A 12,346-nucleotide genomic window follows, 5' to 3' on the forward strand; every position below is an offset into this window, starting at 1 on the left:
GGTCCACACTATCAACAAACGTAGATGAAGAACCAGGATCATTCAAGCTTCCTCATATTGATGTTACAGAAGAAGGAGATGGTGATGAGCATCAAGATCACCAACACCACGAAGAGCAAAACAATAATGAAGAAGAAGAAGCTGCAGACGCAGATGAACAAGAGCAAGTAGTAGAGAACAACGATGCAAACCAAGACCCGCATGTAACATCAAGATATGGTCGTAACATCAAAAAATCAAAGCGGTTCGATGATTACATCCTACTCGCTGAAGTTGAAAGTGGCAGACTCTTGCTCACCATCGATGGTGAACCAGAAAGTTACATCGAAGCTGCAGTAATACAAGCTTGGATCGATGCAATGAAGGCAGAGATCGAATCTATCATCAAAAACAAAACCTGGCTCTGATACCAATTAAAGTTGCACAAACACAAAGATTATAAGAACTTCTCTTCTTATTAGATTTAGAAACTCTCTCAAAACTAAACCTTTCAATGTGTTTCTCTTGATGGAACATCTCTCCATGAGAACTCTTTATATAGGAAGAAGCTACATATTTTCCTAAGAGCGAAGCTACATCTTTTCCTAATAATAATATAGAAACATTCCTAAGCTCGATATGTTTTCTTTTTTCCTTAACCCATCAAACTTCACTTTAATGAGTTAACTTGCTCCTCAAGTTAATTAGAATTATCCAACAGATGGCCCATTGGCCGTGGACAGTCGGAGCGTTACAGTTTTGTTTTCCAAAAAATTTTGCGTGTGGTGCAAAGCGATTACAGTACAATTTGAACGGTAAAAGAATGCTAAGATAAAACAGTACGATCTAAGCAAAAATGATTATGTAATTTTACTAATCAAAGAAAAGATGTTAGGCCATAGACAAGTAATCAGTGTGAAGTTTGAAAACTTTTTTTTGTCAACCTCATGACCTCTCTTTAACAACTCTATAGTTTTAGAATTATGTATATCCTTCATCCGTTTATATCTTTATAGCGCATTCCGAACCATTCCGGTTTCCCTCAAAAGCGTAAGTATGGGCACGCGTATACGATTACTCTTCGCATACTTATACGGCGCGGCGCCTTACACTTTACTTACTACTAATAAACAACTAATCGTTCCTTCCCGTTAATATTGACTTCAACCATTAATTGTTTGGAAGACCATGCATGAATACTCTAACTATTTAAAGATCAAATTGTTGACTCTTCAAAATTATAGTTTCTTGCTCTGGGACATCAAAATCGTTGCCCAAGCCTATAGTTCCTTACTTATTATCCTGATCTCTCTTTCTGGATATGATGGATTCTGCAAGATTAATGGTTATATGCACCATTACCTCGAAGAAGGATATTGGAGAGAAGATACCACATCAGAAATATGAAAGGTACTTAAGTAATATATAAGGGACTTGGGTCACTCCACTAATTGCCAATTGATTTTAAGTTGGAAGCCCAAAAAACTTATCATGGTATCAGAACGGACCCAATACCCTGACCCATTAATCCGGCCCGGACAGTGGCCCGATCATCTCATTAGCTGATGGCCCATAGAAAGCTCAGTTCCGCCGAGATCGTTAGAAAATAAAGCATGATTTCGGAGGGGGTATGATGGATTATGCGAGATTAATGCTTATACGCACCATTATCTCGAGGGAGGGTATTGGAGAGAAGATACCACATCGGAAATATGAAAGGGACTTGAGTAATATATAAGAGACTTGGACCAATCCACTAATTGCCAATTGGTTTTAATTTGTAAGGCCAGGAAACTTGTCATGGTATCAGAGCCGACCCAACACCCTGACCCATTAATCCATCCCGGGCAGTGGCCCGATCATCCCATTAGCTGATAGCCCATAGAAGGCTCAGTTCCACCGAAATCGCTAGAAAAATAAAGCATGATCTCGGAGGGGTATGATGGATTCTGCGAGATTAATGGTTATACGCACCATTATCTCGAAAGAGGGTATTGGAGAGAAGATCCCACATCGGAAATATGAAAGGGACTTGAGTAATATATAAAGGACTTGGACCAATCCACTAATTGTCAATTGGTTTTAAATTGGAAGCCAGGAAATATTAGTTGGAGTATTGAAGTCTCGTATGGTTGAGGCTTGAAGTTTGGAGTTAATGATCAAGCTGGGTTTACATGTTTTCACTTCCTTTTCATTTTGTGGTTGAAAATTGATCCGTATGGTTCTGTTGGAACACGCTTTTGCCTTTATATATAACCAAGCAATCTTGGGCCTAAGTAATAATAGTTTTATTCATTGTCAACCTTTAGTCCTAGCTACTAATAGTTTCATTCATTGTCACGTTAATGGCATATAAAACAAGAGAAACTGAATTGCCAAAGATATGTAATATATATGGAATGAAAAGGGAATAGATGAACGTTTAAAAGATATATTTGAATTACTCTATCTATCTTCTATCGTGTACACTTTATTATATTCTACTTTAATTTCCAGAAGATCTACCATGGCAGACATAGAGATGGCTCCTCTGTTAAGAGATCAAAATGCGGTGGAGGAAGGCGGAGATATATGGATAGAGACGAAGAAGCTATGGAGTATTGTTGGACCGGCAATATTCACAAGAGTCAAGATATATTTATTCTTTCTCATCACTCAGTCGTTCGCGGGCCATCTTGGCGAGCTCGAACTCGCTGCCATCTCCATCGTCATCAACATCATCATCGGCTTCACCTACGGCCTTCTGGTACACACAAACATATATAAACATTTTATGGCTTATATTTAAAATTTTAACCTTTTAAGAGGCTATATATATATATGAAAATACCTTCAAATATCGATAAATCAAAATGTTGTTCAATAAATAGCACAAATATTTTTTTATATAACATTGCATTTAGTATAAGATAAAAATAAATATATTATATATTTGAGTTTAGTGTTTAATGATCGAAGTTTAGAGTTTAGTATTTAGGTCATTCTCCATCTTGCTCCTTCCTATGTTCTTCTTTGCAGCCCCGATTCTTCAGTTTCTTGGCCAGCCAGAAGACATCGCCCAGCTCTCTGGTACCGCCACTGTTTTGACCATTCCTCTCCACTTTGCATTTGTCTTCGTGTGCCCTATCAACCGATTTCTCCAATGCCAGCTCAAGAATGAAGTATGTAAATGAAATATCAATCCATTCAGAGGCTTAGATAGACTGATTATTCTTAGGATAACATTTTTCATATAATGCATTTCATTTGTTTAAGTAATCAGTCACTATCTAAGTATATCCAGTTTTTCATTTCTTCTTTCAGCATAACATTATCTTGATGAGTGCATATTTATGTGATATTAATATCGCTAAATGTATTTACAATATTACCATCAGGTGCTAGCAATAACGGCTGGAGCGACACTTGTAGTTCACATATTTGTGTCCTGGCTTTTTGTGTACGGTCTTAAGCTTGGATTCATATGGACCATGATTACTTTTACTTTGTCATGGTGGCTCAATGCCATCATCTTGTTTGTTTACATCGTATGGGGAGGTTGTCCGCTCACTTGGACCGGTTTCTCCATGGAAGCTTTCATGGGACTATGGGAATACGCTAAGCTCTCTGCCTCCTCCGGAATCATGCTGTGGTACTAGATATTGGTTTAGACGCCATTTGTATCGCATTTTTTCTTATGCTATACATATCGAAAGCAACTTACGGTAGATTTTTATCGAGAGACAGCTTGGAGTTTTGGTATTATAGGATTTTAATTCTGATGACTGGAAATTTGGAGGATGCAAAAACTGCTGTTGACTCTTTGTCTATATGGTACGAAAAATATATTCATCTATTGCTTTTAGTTTAATATAGTATTGTAGTCACATTTATTCTGTATATCTTTTTGTTGAAAAACTTATACTTACAATTATCATGGGCAGCATGTCGATAAATGGTTTGGAGATGATGATTCCACTTGCTTTCTTCGCCGGGGCCGGGTAACTAATCAATCATATTTTATATATATGTGTGTGTGTGTGTGTTTGATTTAGTAATTTGGTTTATATTACCATGCATGATTCCATCTAGCTACAAAAACTTTTCATTTAATACAGTAGACAAGGAGAGATGTGCAAACAAAAGAATAATATTTTTGTAACGTGGAATTATGCTAACGGTTTGGTCTAGCCATGATGGAAACCATTAGTTTGAATAAAGTAAATTAAAAGGATTCCGCCACTGTTTGATAGAGCCACAGAAACATCACGATGTAAGCGGAAATGAAGTTTACGGCATTTTCCTTTGTTCATGCATATCATCATGCATCAGCAATCTTTCTTCAAATATCCTCGTGGAATTTGTGTGTGGCCAAATAACTGTGTTGCCTACTAGTAGTCTTTTATGGTTGGTATACCTTGATAAAGACCGGTTAGATCTAAGAGCATGTTTAATGGGAGATTCTTAGGATGTGATTCTTAGCGGAATATAAAAACTCGTCTCTTAAATTTTTTCATAATTATGGATGGTTACGCGCCGGATTTCGATGATAATTTATGTTTCAGTGAAATTTAAATTAATTTTATGGTCTTGAAAAATAAAGTATCCGTCAAAGATATAAAGATGTATTAATTTTTTTTTAATTTTTTTTCACTCCTGCATCATTGCTCCTAAAATTATTTTAAAAGAAAAAGAAATTCCAATATATGGATAAAAATATATTAGCATTTTACATCAGAGTATTTTGTAACATTTTGTATTATATTTGTTGATTTTGAAATAATTTGTAATAATTAGATCTAATGTTTTTACATTTTACAAAGAGAAATATGTATACTTGTAATAATTAGATATAGTTCTTCAACATTTTAGAAAGAGAGATATGTATACTGTTTAGATACACTTCATTTAATTTTCGAGGATCCATTCAAAAGTTAAATGTGGATTACTTTTGTTACAATGAAACTATAGTGTGGTAAAGACCAAGCAAATATTATTATATGTAATCACATTTTTCCGGCCGAACTGCGATTCATTAAACTAAAAGCAAGTTTACCCGACACAAAGAAAGGGCAAGCTTAGAGATAAGAGCGTTGAATTTGCCACTGCATCAGCCTCTGCATTCAATAATCTATGAATATTATAGAAAGATTTAAGATTTAAAGAAGCTGCTGAATTGTTATATCAAATAAAATGTCGTTAATCTCCTTGGTGAATCCTTATCGTGCAGCATTCTAACTAACACTTGCGAATTAGACAATATTTTAATATCAAGACACAAAAATGAAGAATACTTTTGTTTTTCATTAGGAAGAATATAATACCTATAAAACATACACAAATGATATAATATTCTCTTATTTCAGCCGCTTTTGATTTAATTTCAATTGCCATTTGTTTTAGATTCAAAGGATTGGTTATATGTTTTCGTGAATCTTTATTACGTGTGAGTTTTCCTTATATACCGGATTATGATATTTAGAGCTGAATTATGATTGACTAAATCATATAATATAGGAGAATTTGCCAAAACTAACCCACAACTTGATTTTAACCTCAAACTTATACTCAAACTTGAATCAAATGCAAAACTAACATAAAATCCTTGTGAAATTACAGCTCAGCCCCTTGTGATCAAACAAAAAAAAACAGAAGACATTTTTACGAATATAACCCAATAAGTCGTCTGAGATGTTGGAAGTCGTCTGGACGACTTCAAAGTAAGTCTTCTGGTGTAGCTGATCTTAAAAATAATTTATAAATTTTTAAAAAAATATTTTGATAAGCGAAAAATTAAAATCATGTAATTATAAACAGTTTTAAGTGATATAAATTAAAATATAACAAAATTGAATTGTTTTTAACATAGATGAGTGTAGGTAGTGAATCATGGTATTCTTTGGTCTAGAGTTTGACAACATATGTTGTAGTATTGTATGTATTCTTAGGGTTAGATTTTAGAAAGCTTGAATGTTTTTTTGAAAAATTAATTTTTTACCTATACGTGTTTATTTTTTTGTATAGTAAACACTTTTGAAGTTTAATTTGATTTTATGAAGTGTTTAGTTAATTAATTAAGTTTAGGGGTTATGTTTAGGGTCTAGCCATGGAAGTCGTCTGGTGAAGAAATTAAAACAGACGACTTACATGTAAGTCGTCCAAATATTTCCGCCTAAAATTTAAAAAAAAATATTTTTCCGCTTAAATAATTTAAACCAGACGACTTACTTGTAAGTCGTCTGAGAAGTCTTCTATTTTAGTTTTCCGCTAAAAATATTTTAATTTCCCGCTAAAAATATTAAAGTCTTCTGGACGACTTACAAGTAAGTCGTCTAGGAAGTCGTCTGAATCAAAAATATTTAACCTAATTGGATTTTTTGTCTCCCTATATAAAGAAAAATTTACACATTCTCTCTCCTCCTCTCAAATGGCTGCAACAAAAATATAATGTTCACCATTCTAAAACTCTTCAACCTCTCTCTAATCTCTTTGACTTCAAAACACCAAACTTTATATGAATTTTTCAGTTTTGTCTCATGTCTTTCTTACTAATCTATCTTTTTTTGCAGGTTTTTAATCAGATGGTATTCATCTTCCACTCATTTAAAGGTAGATCTATTAATTTTAGATATGTATTTTTGTGTGTTCTATAAATGTAGATTTATCTGATCTTCCACTCATTTTCTCTGTTTTTAAGCCATTTGAACGTTTTTGGATATGTAGGTTTTTCAGATCTGAATTTGATATGCATGTTTTTCAGATCTGGAAGACTTCTGGGACGACTTACCTGTTAGTCATCTAAAATATAATGCACTAGACGACTTCCAGGAAGTCTTCCAGACGACTTCCAGGAAGTCTTCCAGACGACTTCCAGGAAGTCTTCCAGACGACTTCCAGGAAGTCTTCCAGACGACTTCCAGGAAGTCTTCCAGACGACTTCCAGGAAGTCTTCTGACGAAGTCTTCTTCCATATCAAGTGAAGTCCAAGCTTGTCTTTGTAGAGGAATGATCTATAATAGTTTTGTTTGTGGTCTGTTTTGTGATTTGCATGTCTACTCTTTTAGTTGTGATTTTTTTTGTAAAATCAGTAATAATGTTTCCCAAGATGTAATACATGTGCTAACAATGTGTTTACACATTTACAAATCAATGAAATAATAGACTTCAATAGTCTTTTTCTTATCTTTGGATCTCTCATATGCAATAATAAACTCCAATGGCCTTTTTCTCATCTTAATAAACAAGAATGTTGGTAGCTTCATATTGATACAACATTTTAAGAAGCATTTTAACCCTTCTTCCAACTCATAACAATAATCATCATTAGTGTCTATAACAATAATACTTAAGAGATGGAAACAAACAATAGTAACTAGTCAAAGCATATCATATTTTTTATAAGTTTTTGTTGAAAAACTTAGTCAAATTTAGTAAAACTAAGGGAGAAAACATATTTTGAAAATATGAGTTTTACATATTTTGAAGTTACTTATCACTCTTAGAAATACAAGTTATTCAAAAACTATCGTAGAAGACTTCCACAGAAGTCTTCTCGGATCAGTTAGAAACTTTAATTGACGTGAATGTTGGTAACCTCATAAATATCACCAATTAAGTTATAAATTTCATTCAGTAGCCCAAATATTCATTAATAAACATGAATTAACAAGAAAATGAGAAAATGCAAGTTTATTAAACATTGACACAAACGACATCCACGGAGGTCGTCTAGTAGACTTCCAGAGAAGTCGTCCATTTAAGTCGACGTGGCAAACTTCAGTCTAAGTCTTCCAAACGACTAAAATATAAGTCGGTTGGTCAATGCAGATGTTATTTTTGCAATTGACTTTGAAATCTGTTATCTGAGACGACTGAGAAATAAGTCGTCTACTTTTGTTTGGTTAAAAAAAACTCCAAAAAAGCTACACGACTTACATTTCAGTCGTCATAGGTTAGTTTTGCATTTGACTGGATTATTTCAGAAGTTTGACTTTCTTGGAGAACTTACATTTCAGTCGTCTGGTGAAAAATTGAAATATCAATAATTTATTAAAACTCGACGACTTACAATTAAGTTGTCATAGGTTAGTTTTGCAATTGAAAAATAAAACTTCAATATTTAATTATATATAGGCGACTTACAATTCAGTCGTCCGTCCTACGACTTACATGTAAGTCGTCCAGGATTTACGAGGTTTGACCAGAATCTCGGAATAAAATCCTTGACGACTTAAATGTAAGTCGTCGGGCGGACGACTGAATTGTAAGTTGTCTAGGTATAATTAAATATTGAAGTTTTTTTTTCAATTGCAAAACTAACCTACGACGACTTACATGTAAGTCGTCGGGTTTTAATAAATATTGATATTTCAATTTTCCACCAGACGACTGAAAAATAAGTCGTCCAGGAAAGTCAAAATTTTGATTTTTTTGACCCACCCAGAATCGTTAGCTTCTATGACTCTATGAACCATAAAAAATGTAGAATCAAAATCTTGGATTTTTTTAGCTGAATGTGGTGAGAAAGTGAGAGAGATGTTGTGTTTAGTTTATAAGAATGGAGAAAAAAGAAGGGTAAATCGATTTTGGAAGCATTAAGAGCTTCAAATTGATTGTTCATGGTGTTTGGGGGTATTGATGACAATTGCAATCTTGTAATTACTTGAAGATGATAAGGGTGAGAGAGTAAAAATGTCATTTTCGGAAAAAAAAATTGATGGTATTTTCGTGAATCATATGGACTTGTGGGGTGAATAGGGCAAAACTAATTTCCAAAAAAAAAAAAAGGTTAGTTTTGTGTTTGACTTTGAGTTTTCGGTCAATTTTGCAAAAAGCCCTATAATATAATTGTGATTCTCTGAATGAATATTTTTTTTTTTAATTTGTACAGTGTAATTATTTGATTTTTTTATTTTTTTATGTCATCTATTATGATTATGTGCTGATATGTTTTTGTAGATTTGTTATTATGGCACTCAATAACTGAAATATTTTAATTCTTACAAACCTGTATGGGTTAAAAATTAGTGATTTATAAGAAGATGATTTGATCCAAGTTGTATTGATTCAGCACATAATCATAATAGATGATTTATAACAAAAATTAGTGATTTATAAAAATTAGTGATTTATAAGAAGATGATTTGATCCAAGTTGTATTGATTCAGCATCAAAAATTTATGATTTATAAGAAATATTATAATTTAATCATAAATTTTTGGAATATAAACATTAATATTTTAATTTATAATAAAGATAATCCGGTTAAGATTTAGTTAATATTATTTGATTATATGGTTCATCCTTAAGATGTTTGAGTTTAGATATGGTACATCCTCAATATGTAAAGCCAGAGGTTTTTCGTTGCAGCTTTTGTTGCTGTGCTTTGCAACAATACGTAACGTAAGTTCATAAAGCTTTTGTTTCAACTCTAAACTAAGATTGACACAGAGTTTCTGTTTCTCCTTATTGTAGTATCAACAATAACTTTACCAAAAGTATTCGCTTACCTCAGTTAACCTACTGGGTCTGCTCCAGCCCAAGATGCAATGTTGTTGGTATAATTGTATTGTTACCATTGTACAGCTTCAACATTCAAAGAGAAGTGGAGATACCCCATAACATACGCCAATGATGTCACAGTATTCTGAAATTTGGTGAATGTTGCTGGAAAACAAACCCATTAAAAATGAAAATCCAATATTTTTTTTAAATGTAAACTTTCTGTGATTTATAATCAAGAATACAAATAAGGTCAAGAATGAGAAGAACACAAGAAGAAGAGAATCTTTGAAAAATCATTTGTTATGTTATGTTCGCCTTTCTTTCTTCTGTTCATAGACTCTTTTTGGGGTTTTAACATATATAAGCTCAACTGTCTAAGACTTCAACATGGATAAAATTTATAAGGTTCTATTTTCTTTTTTTACCCCAAGTGAAAACTGAAGTTGTTTGAGTACTATGATGTGTCGAGTTTTAACCCGATTATCTAACTGCAAGTGCACAGTAAAGTACGCAGTAGTAATACGGGATCGAATCCACAGGGACCGATGATCACACGTAGAGTTGCAGACAAGTTAATAGCTACAGCGAATCAAGATATAATTTTGATGGTTTTTATTTAATTTTCTCTAGTGTCACAAAGCATAAACAAGCTGTAAAAAGATGATTTAAATGATTTGAAAACTATTTTAAAACAAACGTTGGGCAATGGGAATTCTCAGGGATTTCTTTTTAATCAAGATACAATTAATGGCAGACACAGGGATATATTAAGAACCGTCTAGAACTCAAACACGATATTAGAATTAACCTACTTCCGTAGCGCTAATTCTCATTGTTATAGAAATCTCCACACTAACTTCCGCTGAGTTTCAATTTCTAAACAAGCATTAAGAACAGGTTCAATATGTTCACAAAGCGCAATAACATCAACTTCCGAGGGTTAAGGACACTTTGCTCATCTAAAGTATTTTCGGAAGTTCAAACAATCACTTTCGGTGCATCAAACAATCTAATATCATGAACTAAGTGATCAATTCAGTTCAAGCAGTAAGAAATCCATTAGATGAAGAACCAAAACGTAATCACTTAGTCTACACACGTTTTATGAATCAAAACATCAAGAAATCCCCTATGAGAACCCCTAAACCCAACTAGATGACTACTCACACATAACTAAGCAAGAACAAAACGATTTTGATGAAGAAAACATGATAAGATTGTATTAAAACAGAGTAAAGGTTCAGAAGATCTTCTCCAAATGGTTTTGAGATGAACTCCTTCACAAATCTTCACAAATCACACAAAATAATCACAAAACTCTCAAATCTCTCTCAAGAACTTGTAAATCTCCTTCTTGGTCGTCTCTGGTCTTTTCTGAGTCCCAAAGGTCGAGTTCTTTTGTCAATTATTGAGGGGAGTGGGTAAAAAGGAGTGAAAAGCTCGTTTGTGCGTGTGGAGCCCGTAGAGCGTGGGATCGGTCGATCCACATGGACAAGATCGGTCGATCTGTTGCTGAAACCGTGGATCGGTCGATCCACATTGACCTGATCGGTCGATCTGTGGCTCTGTGCGATCAATACTTCTCGTTCGGTCCATTGTTCGGTCCATCTTGCTTCTGAATAAATCCCGAATGCGTTCTTTTCTTACAAGCTATCTAGTAACCTGCATATTACACTTAAGAACACCAAAACGCATCAAATAGACCAAAACATTAATTAAAACCGACCATTTAATTTTTCTAAAACGAGTTTAAAACCGTTAAAAACACGGAATATCATACTACTTAATAGGAATTGCCTAAAAAGATAGTGTCTACTTTCTTCTCTGCCTGAAGTTGTTTCAGTACTACTTAATAGGAATTGAATAAAAAGATAGGCAAGCAAACACACTAAGCCAATAATTAAAGGACTACAAAAGTGGGTTTTTCTCCCTAAATTAATGGACTAGCCATTATAAAATCGCTATTTTTTTAAAAAAAAGAGACAATAAAGGTTCCAAACCTTTTTTACCATGACCATATATTAGTACATGAGGCACTATGCATTAGAACAATATTTTTATAATTTTTGAATTTTTCTCAAAATCTATGTGTTAACCCCCTACGAAAATATTGAGTTTTACGTTAAACGCTCTATATACTGAAGCCTAAACTTTTTAGTGTTGTTTTAAAATTTCTAACCATATTCTAAATTTGTATTAATGTATTTTAAACTCTCTTTCATGGTATATGAGAATCATTATAATTTTTTATCAATTAATTTAGTAAAACTTCATAATACTCCCTAAATCGGTGGAATAACCACTACAAAATTGCTATTTTGTTGAAAAACAGAGACAACAAAGACTCTAAACCTCATTCAACATCATCATATATTAGTGTAGGATGCAACTATGTATTAAAACAATATTGTCATATTTTTAAAAAATTTCTCAAAATTTATGTGTTAACCTCTACAAAAATATTGAATTTTGGTAAATGTTTTATATACTGAACCCTATAATCTTTAGTGTTGTTTTAAGATTTCTAAACACATTATACATTTGTATAAATATATTTTAAACTCTCTCTCATGGTGCATGAGCATCGTTCAATATTTTCTATAAGTTAATTTAGTAAAACTTCATATACTCCCTAAATTAGTGGACTAGCCATTATAAAATCGATATTCTCTTAAGAAATGGAGACAATAAATGTTCCAAACCTCTTTGACCATCACCATATATTAGTACATGAGGCAACTATGCATTAAAGCAATATTGTTATATTTTTTGAATTTTTCTCAAAATCTATGTGTCCCTACGAAAATATTGAGTTTTACGTTAAATGCTCTATATACTGAAGCCAAAACTTTTTAGTGTTGTTTTAAAATTTCTAACCATATTC

At 33.0% G+C, this 12,346-nt stretch overlaps 1 protein-coding gene across 2 annotated transcripts; it reads left to right on the forward strand.

Annotated features, from left to right (window-relative positions):
• Positions 1-1,675: 1,675 nt before the first annotated feature.
• LOC106403777 (protein DETOXIFICATION 28) lies at positions 1,676-5,571 on the forward strand. Of its 2 annotated transcripts, XR_007329099.1 has the most exons (4): positions 1,676-2,725; positions 2,998-3,140; positions 3,357-3,792; positions 3,903-5,571. XR_007329099.1 is itself a non-coding variant. In XM_048769367.1 (3 exons), exons 1-3 carry the CDS (start codon positions 2,551-2,553, stop codon positions 3,615-3,617), a joined length of 579 nt encoding a protein of 192 aa, XP_048625324.1. In that variant the 5' UTR covers positions 1,676-2,550; the 3' UTR covers positions 3,618-3,868. The 2 variants fall into 2 exon arrangements, 1 of the variants encoding a protein (XP_048625324.1); XM_048769367.1 differs by lacking the exon at positions 3,903-5,571 and having other exon boundaries at positions 3,357-3,868.
• The last annotated feature ends 6,775 nt before the right edge of the window (positions 5,572-12,346 follow it).

The sequence above is a fragment of the Brassica napus genome, chromosome C9 (genome assembly GCF_020379485.1).
Source record: "Brassica napus cultivar Da-Ae chromosome C9, Da-Ae, whole genome shotgun sequence".
NCBI classification, from domain to species: domain Eukaryota; kingdom Viridiplantae; phylum Streptophyta; class Magnoliopsida; order Brassicales; family Brassicaceae; genus Brassica; species Brassica napus.

What these genes read in the sequence shown, in the direction of transcription:
- LOC106403777 (XM_048769367.1), top strand. Translation starts at nt 2,551, where the DNA reads ATGGATAGAGACGAAGAAGCTATGGAGTATTGTTGGACCGGCAATATT. An exon ending in GCTTCACCTACGGCCTTCTG is followed by an intron (nt 2,726 to 2,997) that starts GTACACACAAAC and finishes TCTTCTTTGCAG; the next exon opens with CCCCGATTCTTCAGTTTCTT. An exon ending in AATGCCAGCTCAAGAATGAA is followed by an intron (nt 3,141 to 3,356) that starts GTATGTAAATGA and finishes TATTACCATCAG; the next exon opens with GTGCTAGCAATAACGGCTGG.